The sequence below is a fragment of the Protopterus annectens genome, chromosome 10.part0 (assembly GCF_019279795.1).
Source record: "Protopterus annectens isolate FY-2018-M chromosome 10.part0, PAN1.0, whole genome shotgun sequence".
NCBI lineage: Eukaryota > Metazoa > Chordata > Ceratodontiformes > Protopteridae > Protopterus > Protopterus annectens.
Genome location: NC_056744.1, coordinates 1,726,043,387 through 1,726,063,774, shown reverse-complemented (window position 1 = coordinate 1,726,063,774; position 20,388 = coordinate 1,726,043,387). Strand labels below are relative to the sequence as shown.

The 20,388-nt window shown below is 40.8% G+C and overlaps 1 protein-coding gene across 3 annotated transcripts in view; it reads left to right on the top strand.

The window, feature by feature from the left end:
- LOC122813962 (zinc finger protein 585A-like) overlaps positions 1-18,758 on the top strand; it is a 420,613-nt gene extending 401,855 nt beyond the window's left edge. For all 3 annotated transcript variants that reach the window (XM_044086514.1, XM_044086513.1, XM_044086512.1), the window contains one exon: positions 16,534-18,758. In XM_044086514.1, coding sequence (XP_043942449.1) covers positions 16,534-18,653 — 2,120 coding nt within the window. In that variant the 3' untranslated portion in view covers positions 18,654-18,758. The remainder of the gene's footprint in view (positions 1-16,533) is intronic.
- The last annotated feature ends 1,630 nt before the right edge of the window (positions 18,759-20,388 follow it).

The window sequence follows — 20,388 nt, the reverse complement described above, 5'->3', positions numbered from 1 at the left end:
AACCACCTAGCCATACTTCCTCTTTAAACTCTTCACATACCACACCAAACCTGTTTAATAACACCCTTCACCTTTACCTCAAACATAGACTGATTAACTTTATTTCAACTCAAAAAAATTAAGTGGAAAAATGCTTTCCAAAAAATAAGAATCAGTCATACCCCAATATTCTACAAAAAAAAACAAAAACTGACAAACGGACTCTTAAAAACGAAAGGAACACTATAAGAGCCGGCTAAATAAAATTAGTTAGTGCTATTTAATATAAATCACACTTCCTGCAACGCATTTTATATTGGGAAGACAGAACGACATTTAAGGCAGAGAATATATGAACATTACTATGCCATAAGTAAAAAAGATTCAAATAATGCACTGGCAAAACATTGTTCTGAATTTCCAAGTCATGCTTTTAAATTTGTAGTGTTGCAACAGAGAGTTGATAATAATCGAGGGGGACCCTGGCAAATCATGTTGGAATTAGATGAACTGAAATGGCAGATTAGAACAAGGGCACATAAGTTCCCAGGCATTAATGACATCTCTATTAAGTGCTTTTTGAGGCTTTTGGCTGTAGACAGATAATGTTATTATCAAATATTTATAATAAGGTATTTTTTATGGCATAAATTCAACCTTTTACAATATATTTTTTCACAATATAAGATGAAGTTTGAGGTTAGGTATATCCAATGTAGTGTTTGCGTACTAACAGACTTATTAAAGAAATAACATTCAAAGGGAAGCTAGTAAAATAAATTTAATCCATTATAAACAGAGTTATGTATATGTTATATATATTTACTTTTAAATAATACTTGTATTTTTTATTGTACATTTTAACATTTTTATTCTCTGTTTTTTAATGTTATTTAATTATTAAAGTTTATAGTTTTGGTTTTAACATCTTGCACTATGGTGGGGTGTTGACACGTTGTCAAGGCAACGAACAACCCATGTTAATTGATGTCATAATTTACTTGACTGTTTAAAAGGAAGTTTCAACAGTTGTTTAGCTGTTTGCCTGAGGAAGGCGAGGCATTGTCCTAGCTGAAAGTGTGATTTATATTAAATAGCACTAACTAATTTTATTTAGCCGGCTCTTATAGTATACCCCAATATTCTAAAATCCCCCTAAGAGGAGACATTTACCCTAATCCTGGCATCACCTATCACAACCAACATCAGGACAATTCTATTCCACACACTGATGTAACCCCACAACAGTCAACTCCCAACCCACACCCCAGTAATCTAACTTTTGCTTCCATAAATATTAGAAGCATAAGAAATATAACTACTGAACTACATGTTTGGATTACCCAATACAAGTGTGATATTTTTGGTGTAACTGAAACTTGGCTTAAACCCAGCATAAACAACTTCAAAATGACACCCCTGGCTGTAATATCATCGGTAATGAGCATATAAATAGGAAAGGCAGTGGTTTTGCTTTAATATTTCCCAACAACTTCCACGTTCCCCTTACAACAAACCAGTATCAAAATTCAAGTTAGCAGGGCTTCTTCTGACTTTCCTGAAAATAAACAAATTTGTATTACTGTCCTTTACATCCCCCATGGAGACAGTACATCTACCTTGGAAAATATCCTACATTGTATATCCATATGAATTCCACAAGAAAAAAACTACTAGGTGATGTCCGTATCAGTTGGTTGGACATAACCTGTAAGTCCCCTACATTTGTCATGAACATGTACAGTTTCATGCAACTAATTAATAGCTCCACGTGTTATATCAAGACATCAAACTCCTTACTGGACTGGATCCTAGAATCAGACCAAAGTAAATTCACCACTATAGGTAGAATGTCAGACTGTCTGTGACCATCTCTGAATCTATACAACCAAACATCTCACACATCCACTTAAAACAGCATGTTTATAATAGCATGCAGCCTGTCCAGGATTACCCCAGAAATATTCATTACAACCCTATCATTTGTTAACTGGAACATCCTAAAATTCCCCTCAGATGATGTTGTAAATTAATTCAATACAACTTTCCTAAATAGGCTTGTACCATCAGTAAGGAATAGAGTGAAACACATTTATTCTAAGGCAGGATAGAGAAAAGACATGGAAAGAATAGCAAAAATATAAAACACCACAATACCTCAAACTTCAGATCGTTCTGAAACCATACTTAAAAGCAAATAAAAGAAGACAAAAACGCTATATGACAACAACATCCAGAACAATAGTAAACATAACCATAAAAAAATTCTGGTCAGTCATTAAAGAAATCTTACCTCCTATCCCTAACCCCACTCCCAATAACTCACCACTCAGAACTGCAATTGAATTCTTCTTTTATTGCATAGATAATATGGCATCCCTAACCAAGCATTCCTTGACATCTAATTCCAGCCCTGCTCAACAGCCACAGATTACCACATCCGCTTTCACTTTCAAACCTATGCCCACATCCTATATAAAACTACTCTAAAACTCAAACCATGCACTACTTCACCTGATGATCTTACGAGCGAGTACCTTACAATAGCAACTAATAACATTGCCTATTCTGTGTCAATCCAGGAATCTCACATTTGTTCTGTGAAAAAATGCAAATGTTTCCTCTGTGCAAAGAAAGAAATTCAACCAACAACACTAATTTTAGACCTATAGCATTTATATTCCCCCTTCCCAAATTACTTGAAAAATGTGTTAAAAAACTACCTAATAAAACAATAAAAGGACACCTCAATGTTGTGGAACATTCTGAGACCGTTTCAAGTCTTTTCAGGATATAAAATTAATGAGGATAAAACAAAGGCTATAACTGCAAACTGTGTACCCACACATGAAATGGTTCAGTAATACCCATATTCATGGGGACATGATAAAATGAAGTCTTTAAGCGTTTGGGTTAAAATGGATTCCATTATGACAGTTAAAGATAATGTGGGAAGAGACTAAAAAAGATATGAAAACTGAGAAACTGGAACCTCTTGTTTATGGATAATGGATAGAAGACACACAAAAACATACTCGGAGGCTCTAAATAAAAATCTGCCCAAGCAGCAGAGACCTCCAAAGCAGACATCCAAGCAACCGCTACCCCACAATACCCACGTATCACATAGTTCACAAAGTCAGTGTGCCACACAGTCACAGCCCTTAAGGCTAAACAACACATCTAATACACTTGTAATAGGTGACTCTATTGTCAGACACACTGACGTCCCACTCATCAGGCTGAACAAGGAGAAGGTCACTGTAAGCTGCCTGTCGGGTGCCAGGATCTGCCACATAACACAAGCACTGAGGTCACTCCAAAGCAAGTACAAATATGACTCCGTCATTGTCCATGCTGGTGTGAATGACCTGAGACGTACCTCCCTGGACTACATGAAAAGAGACCTAGAGGAGCTCTCTGATCATGTAGCCCAGGCCGGTATGACCCTGACCTTGAGTAGCATCTTACCCTCACCAAGAATGATGCCACAGTATAAAGACAAAATGATCAATTTTAACAATTGGCTAAAGTATTGGTGTCATTCAAAGGGGATCCAGTGTCTGTCAGCCTGGGATGACATGCTCGACAAGCCACGTTGCTTCGCTAGGGACAGCTTGCACCTGTCACCCCTGGGCTTTCGAATATTGGCTAAGGCTCTTGCCACCCCCATAGTGCCTTTTTTAGGCAAGGCTCAAAAGACAAACCCACCTCCATAGACAACACAAGGAAAAAGAAACTAAGGGTAATGCTGCTCAACGCCAGAAGTCTAAACCTCAAGATGCACACACTCGAGGCTCTCCTCAGTATGGAGAATATCGATATCTGTACAGTAACAGAAACCTGGTTCAAGGCTCCCGAGAGCACTCCAGCACTACCAGGTTATACCTCATATCATGCTTTTCGGCTCCAAAACTCTGACTGAACCACAAAAGGAGGGGGGAGTATCCATATTCATCAAAGATACCCACACCTCCAGGTTAGTGGCACTGCACGAAGCATCGGAGACCATCCATGTGCAACTAACAGTGGGCAAAACTGCCTTTCAGTTTGTAGCCTGCTACAGACCACCCTCCCAAACTCAGGAACCCCACTCAGCTTTCCTGAGAACACTGGAGAATATGAAGGTCTCTCCAAACACCATCATATTGGGTGACTTAACTACCCAAACATAGACTGAGAGCACTACTCAAGCCCCAACACCCTCACCCAACGGTTCCTAGAATTTATAAACTCAAATGTTATAGAACAACTGGTCACCACTCCCACAAGAGGGGAAAACATATTGGACCTGATCATCACCAACATGGGGACTCTATATTCCATACCAGAGGTATACCCCTCATTGGCAAGATCTGACCATAAATTAATCTCACTGGAAATCCATATCCCATCCCCACCCTCAGCCAAGGAAACCACGGTGAAGAACTTCTCAAAAGCAAACTTCACACTTCTCAAAACCAAGGTGGAATCCTTCAAAGCTCCCAGGCCAGTGGAAAATACGGCCCAAACCGCAGAATCCTTTACAGACGCATTCTACTGACACCTACAGGAATGCATGGATTGTGCTGTCCCAAATAAAACCAAGACTCACTCCTCCAAAGGCAGGAGACCTGTCTGGTGGACCCCAGCCATAAATAAGCTATACAACAGAAGGAGGAAGCTACTACATGATAGAGCAAAATCCCAAAAAGGGAAGGCATCTCTGATCAGTACTAGCAAGAAACTACGATCCCTCATAAAATCATCTAAGGCCAGCTTTGAAAGTAAAATTGCATAAGACGCTAAAGATAATCACAAGGCCTTCTTTAGTTTTGTCAAGAACCTGGGTAACAACTCCCAGATATGCTCTGAGTTAGTGCAAAATGACAAAAAATACACTGAACCCACAGACATTGCCAACATCCTGGAAGACAGGTTCAGTAAGCGGTAAGCGGTGTAATTACAATATGCCGTTGGATCCTCCGACGCCCGCTACCGCTAAGAAGCGCAAGGAAAAATCGTTAAAGTCCAAGCAGGATGAGTCGTCCGTTCCAGACGCCGGTTCTTTAGAAACTACGGTGGAATCTGTGGATCCAGCCGAGGTTTCAGCTGAGTCTCAGGGGGAGCCGTTAATTTTGCAAGATGTGGCCTCTCAGGAGTCAGGTCAGGCTGAGGGGGCCTCTCAGGTTGCTATACTCCCTTCTTTGCATAAGGTGGTTAGGCCTTCCCCTTGTGTCTCTAAGGTACCTTCCAAGGTCAGGCCTGGTTTGTCTTCCTCTGGTGTCAGTCCTAGTTCTGCAGGTTCTGTACCTAAAAAACACATGCTTAAAATGGCAGAAGATTTGATTTCCTTAATCAGGGGTTCTATGCCCCCTCCAGATAAGAGGCCTAGTGTGGAGCCAGAGGTGGAAAGTTTGGAACATGCTTCAGATTACTCAGAGTCTTCGGCTGAAGACATTCAGGATTTTCCTCCTTATTCTGATTCAGACGCAGAGGATTCCAGTCCTTCTGCTTCTCCTCCAGAGGATTTTTCTTTTTCAGAAACCCTGCATTCTATGAGGGAGCATTTTAAATGGGAAGGTCAGGATTTCTCAGATTCCCGAAAGAGGCTTAGGGAATTTTTGTTTTACCACAACATCGGCCCTTGGCTATACCTCCTGTTTTGGATGTTGTTCAGGATGTTTTCTCTGAGGCTTCCCTTAATCCAGACTCTTTGCCTCCTGCGCCAGTTAAACCAGATAGGTATTACAGAGTGCCAGAGGCTCATAAATATCTGTATAAGAGCCCAAGGGCTGACCCAGAAACTATTAGCCAGGGACCTAAGGGTGTCAGGGCTTCTGTTGTAAAGAATCCAGTTCCTATGGATAAAGATTCTAGAGCTTTGGATAGGTGGGGTAAAAAGTGTATACCTCTTCCACTCTAGCAATGAGGGCTTTGAATTGCCAGTTTCATATGTTGAAGTACCAGAATTTTCTCCTTACTCAGTTAAAATCTAAGGTAGATGCTTTGGCAGAGGGCATAGAGTGTAAGGAATTACAGGATTTGGTTCATGCCTCTGATCAGGTGGGTAAGCATTCTTTGCAGTGTGGTTTCGATGCTTTACAGGCTTCTTCCAGGGTGGCTGCCACTGGATCAGTTATTCGTAGGCACGCCTGGCTTAAGGATCAGAACTTGTCAGAGCATGTTAAAGCTCGAATTTTGGATGCTCCTCTGCAGTCTGAAGTTTTCTTTGGTTCTCCTGTGGAGTCAGTCTTAAAGAAAATGGAAGACAAAGCTAAGTCTATGCAGACTGTTAAGGATTTTTTGCAGTTGCAGCCCCCTAAGTTTAGCAGAAATTGGCCTACTAAGGGATGGGCTTACCCTTCTTCTGATTTACAGTCTAGGGGCAGATCTAGATGTGGTAGGGGCAGAGCTCAGGGTTCTTTCAGGCCTAGAACGTGGAGTTCCCCTGCACAATCTACAGGTGAGGGCAGGGGCCAGTCCTTTCGTAAACAGACCCAATGACCTGCATCTTCAGCTGCCAGATCCTTCCTGTCTGGCAGCTCCTCTGGGAGGAAAGTTGGCACTCTTCAGGCAAAACTGGCTTTTAGTCACCCAGGACAAATGGGTGTTGGACATTATAGACCGAGGCTACGAGTTTTATTTCCACACATTGCCTCCTTTCAAAGGCATGCTAGACGTTCCTCCTCAGCAAAGGGTGGAGGCTCACAAACAGATTTCTTTACTTCTTCAAATGGGGGCTATACAGCAGGTCCCTCTGTCAGAAGTGGGCCTAGGATTTTATTCTCGCCTGTTTCTTGTACCAAAGAAAGGAAACACTTGGAGGCCAATTTTGGATTTATCTATCCTCAACACATACCTGGACATTCCAAAATTCAAAATGTTGATGTTGCAACAACTTCTGCCTCTGTTGGGCAAAGATCACTGGATGGTAACTCTGGATCTCAAAGAGGCTTATCTTCATATTCCTATCAGGCCCAGTTGCAGGAGATTCCTGCGCTGGCTGGGACTTTACATTATCAGTTCTCTGCATTGCCCTTTGGCTTATCTACTGCGCCCAGGGTGTTCACAAAGGTTCTGGCTCCGGTGATAGCCTTCTTAAGGTTAAGAGGAATACAAATTTATCCTTATTTGGACGATTGCCTGATACTTGCTCAAGACAAAAACAAGCTACTTCACCATCTACAGTATGTTATGGCAGTGTTAAGGTGCCTAGGGTATTCTGTGAACGAAACAAAGTCCAGTCTAGTACCCTCTCAGGAAATGTGCTTTCTGGGTGTGAGACTGAATACAGCCTCCCAGATGGCTTTTTTGACCCCGGACAAGCAAAGAAATCTTACACTTTACTTCCAACAATTGTCTCTACGGTCCAGGCTGACTGCAAGGACAGTCCTTCAAGCCTTGGGGTTCATGGCATCTTGTATTCTGGTGCTTCCCAATGCCAAACTGCATATGAGGAAGCTACAATGGTATCTCAAAAGTGTATGGACGCAACATTGCCACGATCTGGACACTGTCATTCAGATAATACCTTGCATTCAAAAGGAATTTTTGTGGTGGGCTCAGGAATGTCACCTAAACAAGGGACTCTCTGTGACCCGACCAGAGGCGAGTCAGATCTTAACGACAGATGCCTCAGACAAAGCTTGGGAGCACACCTCAATGGAAAATGGGTTCAAGACACGTGGCCTGCCAGACTTCAACATTTACATATCAACTTGAAGGAGATGTTAGCAGTCCAATTTGCATTGATGGCTTTCAAGGATCTACTTCACCCAGGACAAGTGTTGATTCAAACAGACAACACAACTGTCATGTGGTACATCAACAAGCAAGGGGAACCCATTCTACCTCTTTGCAGGCAAGCTATGATTTTGTGGGAGACAGCTCTCAGTTTGCACCTCACTCTTCAGGCAAGGTTTCTGCCAGGAGCACAGAACTCCTTAGCAGATGTTTTGAGCAGACAGATGGTGGATCCTCACGAGTGGAAGTTGGATCCTCATGTATTTCGACAGTTGACAGTGATATGGGGGACTCCAGACATAGATCTGTTCGCTTCTCCACTAAATTTCCAGTTGCCAAAGTTTTGCACAAAGATGTTTCATCCAACAGCTTGGAAAGTGGATGCTCTATCATTCAGTTGGAGCAATCTTCACATCTATGCCTTTCCTCCTCTGCCTCTCCTTCCCAAGGTGCTCGTGAAGGTCAGACAGGACAAGCCCTCCATGATTCTAATAGCTCCAGATTGGCCACGGCAGCACTGGTACCCTCTGCTGAGGAGTTTAGTACGGGAGCCACCTTGGCCTTTGCCTTCAATTCCACACCTTTTGTCTCAGGCAGGCAATCATTTCCTCAATGTCAGGATACAGTCCCTGCATCTGACAGCCTGGCATATTCTGTTCTAGAACCTGGAGGGTCGCAGCTTCCTCAACAAGTTTTGAATGTCATTTTGGAGGCCAGGAGGCCTAGTACAAGGAAAGTTTATGCTGATAAATGGAGGAGATTTTTTATTTGGAGCAAAGCAAAGAGCTTTGATGTTTCCAGGCCTAATTTGAGTGTTTCACTTCAATATCTTACAGAATTATTAGACAAGGGTTTGTCTTTCTCCTCTGTAAAAGTTCATGCTGCAGCCATTTCTGCTCACTATGACTGTGACCCACCATTATTCTCTCATCCTTTGTTTAAGCAATTCCTTAGAGGGACAAAGAACATAAGACCCCGCAGAGAGCTCCTACTCCTTCCTGGGATCTCAATTTTGTGTTGGAAAAACTTACTTTACCTCCTTTTGAACCTGCAGCTACATCTGAGTTGAAGTTTTTGTCTTGGAAGACTGCTTTTTTGTTGGCCATTACGTCTGCTAGAAGGGTATCTGAATTACAGGCTCTAATGGCAGTTGAACCCTTCCTGATTTTTCATAAGGATAGGGTATCTCTGCGTACTAACCCTACTTTTATGCCTAAAGTGGTTTCAAATGTGGCCTTGAACCAATCTATTCATTTGCCTACTTTTTATGCTGATCCCCAAAATAAAGGGGAGAAAATTTTGCACACTTTGGATATTCACAGGCAGTTGCGTTATTATTTGAGCAGGACTAAAGGGTTCAGACAGTCTCAACAGTTATTTGTTTCTTTTGCTTTGAGCTCTCAGGGGAAACCTGTTTCAAAACAAACTATTTCTAAGTGGATTGGCCATTGTATTGCTTTTTGTTATTCTCATCATGGTAAGGAGATTCCGCTGGAATCAGACCTCATTCCACTAGGGCTACTGCCACTTCTACTGCTTTTTAAGGGTGTAGCTACTAAAGATATTTTGGAAGCAGCTACTTGGAGTTCAGTGCACACTTTTTCTAAACATTACCATCTCCCTCTTTATTCCAAATCTAGGGCGGGGTTTGCCACTGCAGTCTTACAGGGCATGTTAGCAGCTCCCAATGCTTTATGATTTTGCCAACCTCCCTTTACCTTTGCTTTGGGATTCTACCCACAGGTTATGACTGCAGCAATGTGAGATGAAGAACATAGTACAGTTTTGTACCTACCATAAATGTAGATGTTCGAAGATCCACATTGCTGCAGTCCAATTTACCCTCCCTCCTTCCCCTCTGTAGTTTGGAGGGGTTGTATGGTTTGCGTTGTAAATATTGTTTGTACATGGGTTTTGGAGGTTTTTCTGTTTTTGGCTATGGCCTTTCTTTTTAGGGCCTTCTGACATCAGGGGCAAGAAAGACTGAGGATATGACGTCGGTCATGCACTTTAATACCATGGCGTACTGACGTCAGATCTGAGCGACCATGACCGACGCCAGCCTAACACTTTGGTATTCGGGCCGACCGAGGACAGCGGACTACCCACAGGTTATGACTGCAGCAATGTGGATCTTCGAACATCTACATTTATGGTAGGTACAAAACTGTACTTTACAAGTGGCGTCCCACAAGGCTCAGTCCTGGAATCTCTCTTGTTCGGTATATATTTCTCTGAGGTGCAGGCTAACACGGGAGGACTATGGCTGACCAAGTTCGCAGATGACTGCAAACTGGGTGCCATAATCGACTTGCCGACTGACACAAGCATCCTCCAAAAGGGTCTCACAGAGACAGATAACTGGTGCCAGAGCCATGGCCTAAAGCTAAATGCCAAAAAGTGCATAGTCATCCCCTTTGGGAAAAACAAAATGCCCACAAATTACCACATAGGTGGTAATCCATTAAGTATGGAAGAAGTAATTAGGGATTTGGGGACCCAAGTAGATAGCAATCTCTCCTTTGACAATCACATTGCCAAAGGGGTTAGAAAGACCTTCTATATAGCCCACCTTATCACGAAAGAGTTCACATCTAGATCAAGAGAGGTCATTGTGCCCCTCTACTCATCACTCATCAGGCCCATAATTGAATACAATGCCCCATTTGGGATGTACCTTACCTGACACCTGCAACAACTGGAAAGACCCTAAAAGTACCTCACCGAGAGGATCAAGGGACTCAAACAGATGCCCTATGCAGTTAGGCTAAAGAAACTCCAGCTCTACTCAGTTGCTTACTGCCTACTCACAGGTGATCTGTGCCTGACGTATAAAGCCATGTCCAACCCAGAATTAATGGACATGCTCCACCTCAGGAAATCCAAATCCCTTAGAGCTACACGCTCCAGGGACTTAAACCTCAGCACAGAAATAAATAGGACATGCTGGAGAGACAGATTCATATCCCAGAGGCTCCCCTCACTCTGAAACAAAATCCCAATCCATGTTAGGCAGAGCCCCTCAATGACCCACTTCAAGAGAAATCTTGACGAGTGGATGGGAGATCATAGGTTTACCCCTGGGATCTCTTCTGTGTCCCTACTAGACAGAGGCACAGTAAACTAACCTTAAAAGGTCTATCTTCTGTGACCTACTATACAGAGGCACAGTCAACTAATCTAAAAAGGTGGCGAAAGCCAAATACACTCTGCCTAGTCTTATAAATGCCCTAGGGCAGATAGCCTAGTATCAACCTATGAAAATGTTTTTAGTCCCTTTAGTTGTATACTCAAGATAGGCTTATTTTTATCAACCGTAGGAGAAGTTGTGGATAGTAATTTCAAAAGGAATTGAAAGATTTTATGTAGGAGGGGAATAGAGCAAAGGGCCAAGTGGAATACCTTGATCCAATAGAACAAGGTTGTTTAAGATGAACTGATTTGAAGGAATATTTCAGCGGTACACAGTTAAGGCTGATATACGCAACACAAGCAGAAAGCAATAAATCAAGTTGAGAGTAGTTGGCATACTACTATTATAATAAAACAGTTGATGTATGGTTTACTTTTATATACGGTAGAGAATAGTACCCCCTAAGAAGTTATTACATTAAGGTATATACATCCAAATGTATTTGCAGTACAAGAATAGCTTATAAAAGGTTTTTATATAATACATTTTATATATATATTATTTTATATAAACGTTTTTAATTATTGATTTATTGTAATGAAGTGAAACAGTGGAACACAAAGATTTAAGATTGTGTAGACGTAATAACAGCAGGATGCTCAGTGTTACATATAAGTAATGGAGCAATGTGACTTTAAGGGCTGTCGATAATTTCTGGCGCCAAAAAAGTTATTTAAATACTGTAGCACCTTAATACCTTAGTTCTGAGGAAGCCTAAATTATATAGGTGAAAGCGCTTAACTCTTTGTCAAACTTTGCGGTTTTATTTTGGAAGTACATTTATTGATGCATTGGTCTGGAATCATTTTTAAACTTTTTTCATCTTAGCGAGTTGTTTTGCAATAAATATTGTTCATCTGGAGCCTGCACTGCGTTTCCTCTGTACTTTTCATTGTTTTACAGAGAAGATAGCGTAGTAGTAGGACTCAATGGAATTTTTCTATTCAAATGGGAAAGGGATGATGATGAAGCTGGGAAAATTCAAAAAATAAGGAGGGAGTGGGATTTAGGAAGCAGATCCTTAAGAGAACAAGAGACATACATATTATATTCATAAAGTAGCAGAAAATATTCTAAGAAATAAAGCCACACAAGAATGGAGAAAGATTCTGCTGATAAGGATGATTGCAATTAGGGACAGAGAGAGAGAATAAGAGGGAATAGGCAAGAGGGGGCTGGAATTTACTGGAGAAAACTAGTAAAGGAACCAAGGTATTGGAAGCAAATACCTAGAGAGGGAGAGGTAACAGAATGGGAAGAGGCCAAGAAGACTTTGGGTTTGCAAACTAGAAACTGCTATTTCTATCAGGGATTGATAAGAGTACAGAGAAAATTAAAAGGGATAGTTAGCAGGGCATATAAAATGTTTGCATTATAACTATAGGAATAAATCAGAGGAGGTTAAAAAAGATTGGGAATGTGATTGGATAAGCAATTCACAAGGAAACAATGGGAGAAACATATGTATGGCTCCCAAATATGCAACAAAGTCTGGAAGATTTAGGATTTTTTGCTTGGAAGTATTTTCATAGATGTTTTATACCCCAAGTGGACACCAAAGAATTTTTCCTTGGATAGATGGCAAACGTTGGGGTTGTAATGGGGAAGAAAAATACAACTGGGAACATATGTTGTGGGAGTGTAAATTGACAGACTTAACAATTCCTTACAGAGAACTCTACCTGAAATATTGGGTGAGCAAATGGATGTAAGGAAGGAAATTATTTTTTTGAGCTGGGTTACAAGATCTGAATTGCCTAGACTTAGTAAGGCCTTGTCAAGTTTTCTTTTCATGGCTGCCATAAAATAAGTTACTGGAAAATGGAAATGAAAGTCTAAACCAAACATGTTTGAAGTAGTGAATATTGTAACGTAGATAAAAAAACTGGGAGTGGGATCTTTGGAAAAGGGTAAGAGTGAATTATACAGAAAGAAATGGGAATTGTGGGAACAGTACATACAAAATAATGTTTTGAGGGAAGACTGAGGTTTAATGGAAGGCAGGAATTGAACAATATATTTAATGTATTGATAACTCTACTGAAGAATATATGTGGTGTATAATGTTTGTAACTGTGAACATCATAATTTGGCTTGTTTTCTTTTATAGAAATGTATAGTTGCCTGTGTCATAACTGATGATTTAACACAAATGTTAAAACGTTTAGCAGTTGTTTTTGAGTACATATCTCCTGCAGGAAGACTTTATATCCCTCACAACATGGCCTCTGTCCCTCCCACAACTGTTAATAAAGCTAGAGATAACATCAGACTAGTCTCTTCCTTATTTCTAGACATTTCTACAGCCTTCTAACCTTTACAGATAACTGTTAAAGCTAGAGATAACATCAGGCTAGTCTCTTCCTTATTTCTAGACATTTCTACAGCCTTCTAACCTTTACAGATAACTGTTAAAGCTAGAGATAACATCAAACTAGTCTCTTCCTTATTTCTAGATGTTTCTACAGCCTTCTAACCTTTACAGATAACTGTTAAAGCTAGAGATAACATCAGACTAGTCTCTTCCTTATTTCTAGACATTTCTACAGCCTTCTAACCTTTACAGATAACTGTTAAAGCTAGAGATAACATCAAACTAGTCTCTTCCTTATTTCTAGACGTTTCTACAGCCTTGAATACATTTTGTCCAGCAAACTCCTACTTCAGATGCCCTCACTAGGTCTATCTCAGTCCACCATTCTGTGGTCCAAAAGCTACTGGTCCAGTTGGTATCAGTGAGTAAAATGGCACTCCACCCTCTCTCCATACCTCCCACTCACCACCGGTGTACCATGGCACAGATCTGCACAACAGACCTCCCTAATACAATACACAGATGACTCCACACTTCTATGCATATCAGACAACCTAGCACATCTGCAAACTTTTACACTGGAAGGTTTAACAGCCACAGAAATGTGCCTTTGTAACTCGCAACTCAAGCTCAACCCCTCCCACCCAAAAGAAATACTCATTTTTCCCTCTCTCATGAAAAGCAAAATTTTAAATCCTATCACTTGGCAATCAAATCATTGAAGTCATTTCTTATAACAAATTATTAGAGATGATAACGGATGATAATTTTAAATCTGACGTGCACATACAAAATATCATAAAAAATCACCAAAAACTAAGGTTGCTTTATAGAGCCTAAACATTCTCACCTATATAACTAAAAGTACATTTGCCACTAATTACCTCCTCCCATCATTACTTTATGGCTCTGTCATCCTTACTAACCTCCAGGCATCGCAAAAAAGCAAAAGATGGACATCGCTATAATAAAGAGGTTAAATTTGCAGCAAATACCCGTTTCAGAACCCACCATTGTATAGCACTAAAAATTAATTAGAACTACCCCCTCAACCAACATATACACAACTTCTTACCACAGATAAAATTATTCAGCATCCATCTGCTTCTCCAGCATCAAATGTCATTCTACACAGCTATGTTCCCACTTGGTCATTGCAATCCGTTGACTACAAACTTCTCTGTCCACAAACCTTTCAAATCTGTTGGACATGGTCTGTACCCATACCATGTGGCTAAGGCCTGGAACTCCTTACTTATATTCATATTTATCAGGTCAATACCCTTTGTCTAGTCCTTTCAAATCATTCTGAAAGACTTGCTATGCACAAACCCCAGCTTCATGCCCAACGTGGTGACAGAGGGTCTTCCTTATTCAACCCATTAACATCCTTGTATTCTTCCGTGCCTTTTTGCAGGTTCTGTAGGGGGGTAAAGCCCTGATAGTGGCCAGGGTGACCTGATATTGATTAGCAGCTGAGATGTTTTATAGAGCAGACAGGAAAAAATGGACATGTCCACCCTGGAAAGGTATGTCTGGTGACCCTGGTTGACCATGGCAGCAGCTCTGAAATGAACAACCTCACAGAGGAGGATGGAAATGTCTTGAGTGGAGGCCAGGCTTGAGAGGGAACTGGGTGAGCTCTCCATGTTGATGGTGCTCTTGTCTGCATATGTGAAGGCGAGTACATGCTTAGGGCTTGGAACATATTTGATTCATATGTCCACATCAGAATCAAGGGGACGGTAGTTACAATGTAACATACTGTCCTCAATTTTTGGGGTGCTGGTCAACATTCAGAGTGTCTGCTGGAATGACAGCTCTCTCACTAGAAGATCTGAATGGACCTCCCACATTGGGGATCGTCCTTCCTCTGTGGAATGAATGTGCCTGAGCACAGCAGGGTTGGCATGATGGTCAGCATGGCTGAAGGGAAAAAGGGACAGATAAAAGGAAAAGGTTGTTGCTACCTTGCATGTGCACAGGCAGCTGAGATTTTACCCAGAAGGAAACTAAAGTAAGGAGAACAGAGCAGTTATTCACAGCCTGTGTGTATGGAATGGAGGGAATGCCTTTCTCAAGAATAGATGACTCCAAATAAAATAGCCCACTGTGTCTAATTGTGTTAGTACTTCTTTGGTGAAATTGTACCCAAGCATGCCAGGTCCCAAGCCACAATAGCAGCAGCAGCCAACATGACCTTTCTAGGAGGGGGACAACACCCATCTTCTATTGAAAGCAGTTGCCTGGTCAGCTGTTCACACTTTTTCCAAGCACTACAGCTTGGACTTTACATCCTGACCCAGGGCAGAATTTACCACAGAGATCCTGCAGGGGCTATTAGGAACTCATTCCTTCCCAGGGCCAATAACTCTGTTGTCAATAAACTGTTGGAATCCCCCCAGATGTTAGCACTATTGCCATAGTGAACAACACAGTGAGTATAGATCAATATCTACAGTTATGTTTTACACAACTGTGCTGCTTTCACTATGTTCAGTTATGCAGTACTATTTTCCATCCTCTGTTTCCTGCCTGTTACCATGTGAGGGATAAGGTTGTTACCCAATCACTCCTCTAACTATAATCACCTTCCTAATTGATACATTCTTCATAGCAACATTGCTGTACTGGTTTGACTGCCATACGTGGCACCACCTCCATAGGTTTGATTAATGCATTGTCCCACTGGTTCAGCTGCCATCTCTAGGAGCATTTTCCATCTGTTTTGTCTTTTGATTCTACAATGGATTATGTAGACAAGAATTAACTAAAAATGGTGTGGGGTGACTCCCGTTTTTAACCACAGGCACATTGCTATCCAGGTTGGGGGCATCCACTGGCCAACTGGGGAATGGTGAAATGATTTGTAATTTGGGCCAGGTCTCAAGGTTTCTGTGATAGAAGTCTCAGTGATCAGCTTTAATGCAACAATGATCAATGTTCCTACACAGCTGTACTTTTTAGCTATATGTGCAGTAAGACTTATCACACATATTGGAAAGAATGGCTGAGAATAATGTCTCAGACAGAGGATATGTTTCTTTTCTTGTCTAAATATTGACGATCTTTCATTATTTTGATAGTTTTGCACTGCTTTAGTCCCTCTTTCAGCTGTTCTGTAAGCACCAAGTTCACAAAACTGAGCAATCAGAATTAATTTTGTTTATTTTAGTAATTTTGTTAATAAGAAGAGAATAAAATAGCTCTTAAATTTCTAGTATTTCAGAATGTTTAAATGATACATGAGGTATTGTAAGCGACATATCTGACATTTGTTTCATCATTGTGAATAACACAGTACTAACAAATCTGTTTTTAGGTTTTAGGAGCAGAGACTGCAGTGTGTTTTGCAGTCAACAGCCATCATTTGGGAAATCCCATCCTCACGAAAACCTACTGCTGTCTGCTGAGCCTGCGAAGGACTACACAAAACATCACCTACGTCATAACTGGATCAAGAGCTCTGAATGTGACAGTGACACATCCTTATTACATCACTCTAGACAGAACCCACAGCAGTGTGTTCAGCCTGTGAACAGGTACAACAGGGTTCATCCTGTTACTGCCCCAGGGTTTCATTTAGGATGTAACTACAGCAGCAGCCCTAAGAGTAATGGTGAACCTCCCCTTATACAGCATTGTGCTCAGAATGTGTTGGACACCGACAGACTTCTTCCCCCTGTTGTACCACAGCACCAGTCTGGACATAATTGCAACAAGAGGTCTGAATGCTACACATGTCTTAGTAAAAAGAAAAGTGCAGTAATTTATCAGACATGCCACAAAGGAGCGAAATCATATAAATGCACTGAATGCAATAAGCAGTTTATATGTCAAAGTCATCTGAAGTACCATCAGCCCGTCCACACAGTGGGGAACACTCACACATGGGGAAAAACATATAAATGTCCAAAATGCAGTAAGTGTTTTACACATAAATATCTACTTGGAGGCCATCAAAAAGTTCACACAGGTGCGAAGCCGTATAATTGTGATAAATGTAGTAAGTGTTTTGCATGGAAAAAGAAACTTGTAGCCCATCAACAAATTCACACAGGGGTAAAACCATATAAATGTGCTGCATGTAGTAAGTGCTTTGCATGGAAACACTACCTTTTATCACATCAAAAAATTCACACAAGTACAAAACCATATAAATGTGATGAATGTAGTAAGTGTTTTGCAAGGAAAAATAGCCTTGCAGACCATCAACAAATTCACACAATTGATAAACCTTATAAATGTGCTGAATGTAGTAAGTGCTTTGCATGGAAAAAGAACCTTATAACCCATCAAAAAATTCACACAGGTACGAAACCATATAAATGTGATGAATGTAATAAGTGCTTTGCAGGGGAAAACTACCTTTTATCCCATCAAAAAATTCACACAAGGGATAAACTGTATAAATTTGCTGACTGTATTAAGGGTTTTACATATAAAAAGTCCCTTGACATCCATAAGCTAGTTCACACAGGTGAAAAACCATATAAATGTGCTGAATGTAGTAAGTGTTTTACAAGGAAACACAAACTTATAAATCATCAACTAATTCACACAGGGGTAAAAATGGAGAAATTAAAAAGGGAAAAAATTTATAAATGTGCTGAATGTAGCAAGTGTTTTACCCAGAAATATACTCTTAAAACCCATCAAAAAATTCACACAGGGAAGAACCTTTATAAATGTGCTGAATGTAGTAAGTGTTTTGCATACAAAAGTTCCCTTGACATTCATAAACTAGTTCACACAGGGAAAAAAATGTATACGTGTGCTGAATGTAGTAAGGTTTTTACTTACAAAAGTTCCCTTGACATTCATAAACTGGTTCACACAGGGGAAAAACTGCATAAATGTGCTGAATGTGGCAAATGTTTTACCCTGAAACATAACCTTATAACCCATCAAAAAGTTCACACAGGGGAGAAACCATATAAATGCGGTGAATGTAGTAAGTGTTTCGCATGGAAATACAACCTTATAAAACATCAGCGAATTCACACAGGTACAAAACCGTATAAATGTGAGGAATGTAGCAAGTGCTTTACCCAGAAATATAACCTTATAACCCATCAAAAAAGTCACACAGGGGAGAACCCTTATAAATGTGCTGAATGTAGTAAGTGTTTTACCCGGAAACATAACCTTATAAGCCATCAAAAAATTCACACAGGGGAGAAACCATATAAATGTGGTGAATGTAGTAAGTGTTTTACCCAGAAACATAACCTTATAAGCCATCAAAAAATTCACACAGGGGAGAAACCATATAAATGTGGTGAATGTAGTAAGTGTTTTGCATGGAAACGGAGCCTTGTAACCCATCAACTTATTCACACAGGGGAGAAACCATATAAATGTTCTGAATGTAACAAGTGTTTTACTCAGAAACCTAAGCTTAAAATCCATCAACAAATTCACACAAGGGAGAAATCCTAGTGAAGAACTGTAACAAGGGGAAGAATCTAAGTATGGCATGGACTGACTACAAAAAAGCATTTAATTGTATCCCACATTCATGGATAAAAGAGTACTTAAAAATGTATAAGATACACCCGATACTGATCAACTACATTACAGTGACCATGAAATAGTGGCAGACCACTTTGCAATTTAGCCGTGATAAAGGACAAATTATTATTCCAGGGAGAAAAATTCAAAGGGGGATATTCCAGGGTGACCCTCTGTCACTGCTGCTATTCTGTCTTGCCCTTAACCCATTAAGCTGTCTACCTAACAGCTAAGGCTATGTTTATAATTTGGCTCCTAGAAAACAACTAAGTGTAAGGACTTCTCATCTTCTCTTTGTGAATGATTTGAAACTGGATAGCTCATCAGACGAGGAAATGAAAATACAACTGCAAGTTGTCAAAATGTTTTCAGAATGTGTAAGAATGTCATTTGGTCGTGATAAATGTGCAAAAGCAACCTTTAAAGCAGGAAAACTGCAGCACCAGGAAAACATCGCTTTGGGACAAGAATGTGATATAAAAGAACTTGAGCAAGAGTGAGTGTGTAAATATTTGGGAATTGATAAAGTATGCTAAGAGTGTTTTGGAGCTGAAAAGAGTGTTGGATAGAGTGATGTTTATGAAGCTGGAAATTGATGGTGTAATGATGAATGTTGTTAGTGCATATGCTCCACAAGTTGGGTGTGCGATGGATGAGAAAGAACATTTTTGGAGTGAGTTAGATGAAGTATTGGTGACTGTACCCAAGGGTGAGAGACTGGTGATTGGAGCAGATTTCAATGAGCATGTTGGTGAAGGGAACAGAGGGGATGAGGAAGTGATGGGTAGGTATGGTGTTAAGCAAAGGAATGCAGAAGGTCAGATGGTAGTGGATTTTGCGAAAAGGATGGACATGGCTGTGATTAATACGTATTTTAACAAGAGGGAGGAGCATAGGGTGACATACAAGAGTGGAGGAAGATGCACACAGGTGGATTATATCTTGTGTAGAAGGGCCAATCTGAAGGAGATTGGAGACTGTAAAGTGGTGATGGGGGAAAGTGTAGTTAGGCAGCATAGGATGGTGGTTTGTAGGATGACATTGGTGATCAAGAAGAGGAGGATGAGTGTGAGGGCAGCACCAAGGATCAAATGGTGGAAATTGAAAAAGGGTAATTGTGAGGTGATGTTCAGGGAAGAGTTAAGACAGGCACTGGATGGCAGTGAAGAGTTACCGAATAGCTGGGTAACTACAGCAGAGCTAGTAAGAGAGATGGTTAGAAAGGTACTTGATATCACATCTGGAAAGAGGAAGGAGGACAAGGAGACCTGGTGGTGGAATGAAGAAGTACAGGAGAGTATACAGAGGAAGAGGTTGGCGAAGAAGAAGTGGGATTGTCAGAGAGATGAAGAAAGAGTATAAGGAGATGAGGTGCATAGCAAAGAGAGAGGTGGTGAAGGCTAAGGATAAGGCGTATGAAGAGTTGTATAAAAGGTTGGACACTAAGGAGGGAGAAAAGGACCTGTACCGACTGGCTAGGCAGAGGGACCGAGTTAGTAAAGATGTGCAGCAGGTTAAGGTGATAAAGGATAATGAGGGAAACGTACTCACAAGCGAGGAGAGTGTGTTGAGCAGATGGAAAAAGTACTTTGAGGGGCTGATGAATGAAGAGAATGAGAGGGAGAGAAGGTTGGATGATGTGTGGATAGTGAATCATGAAGTA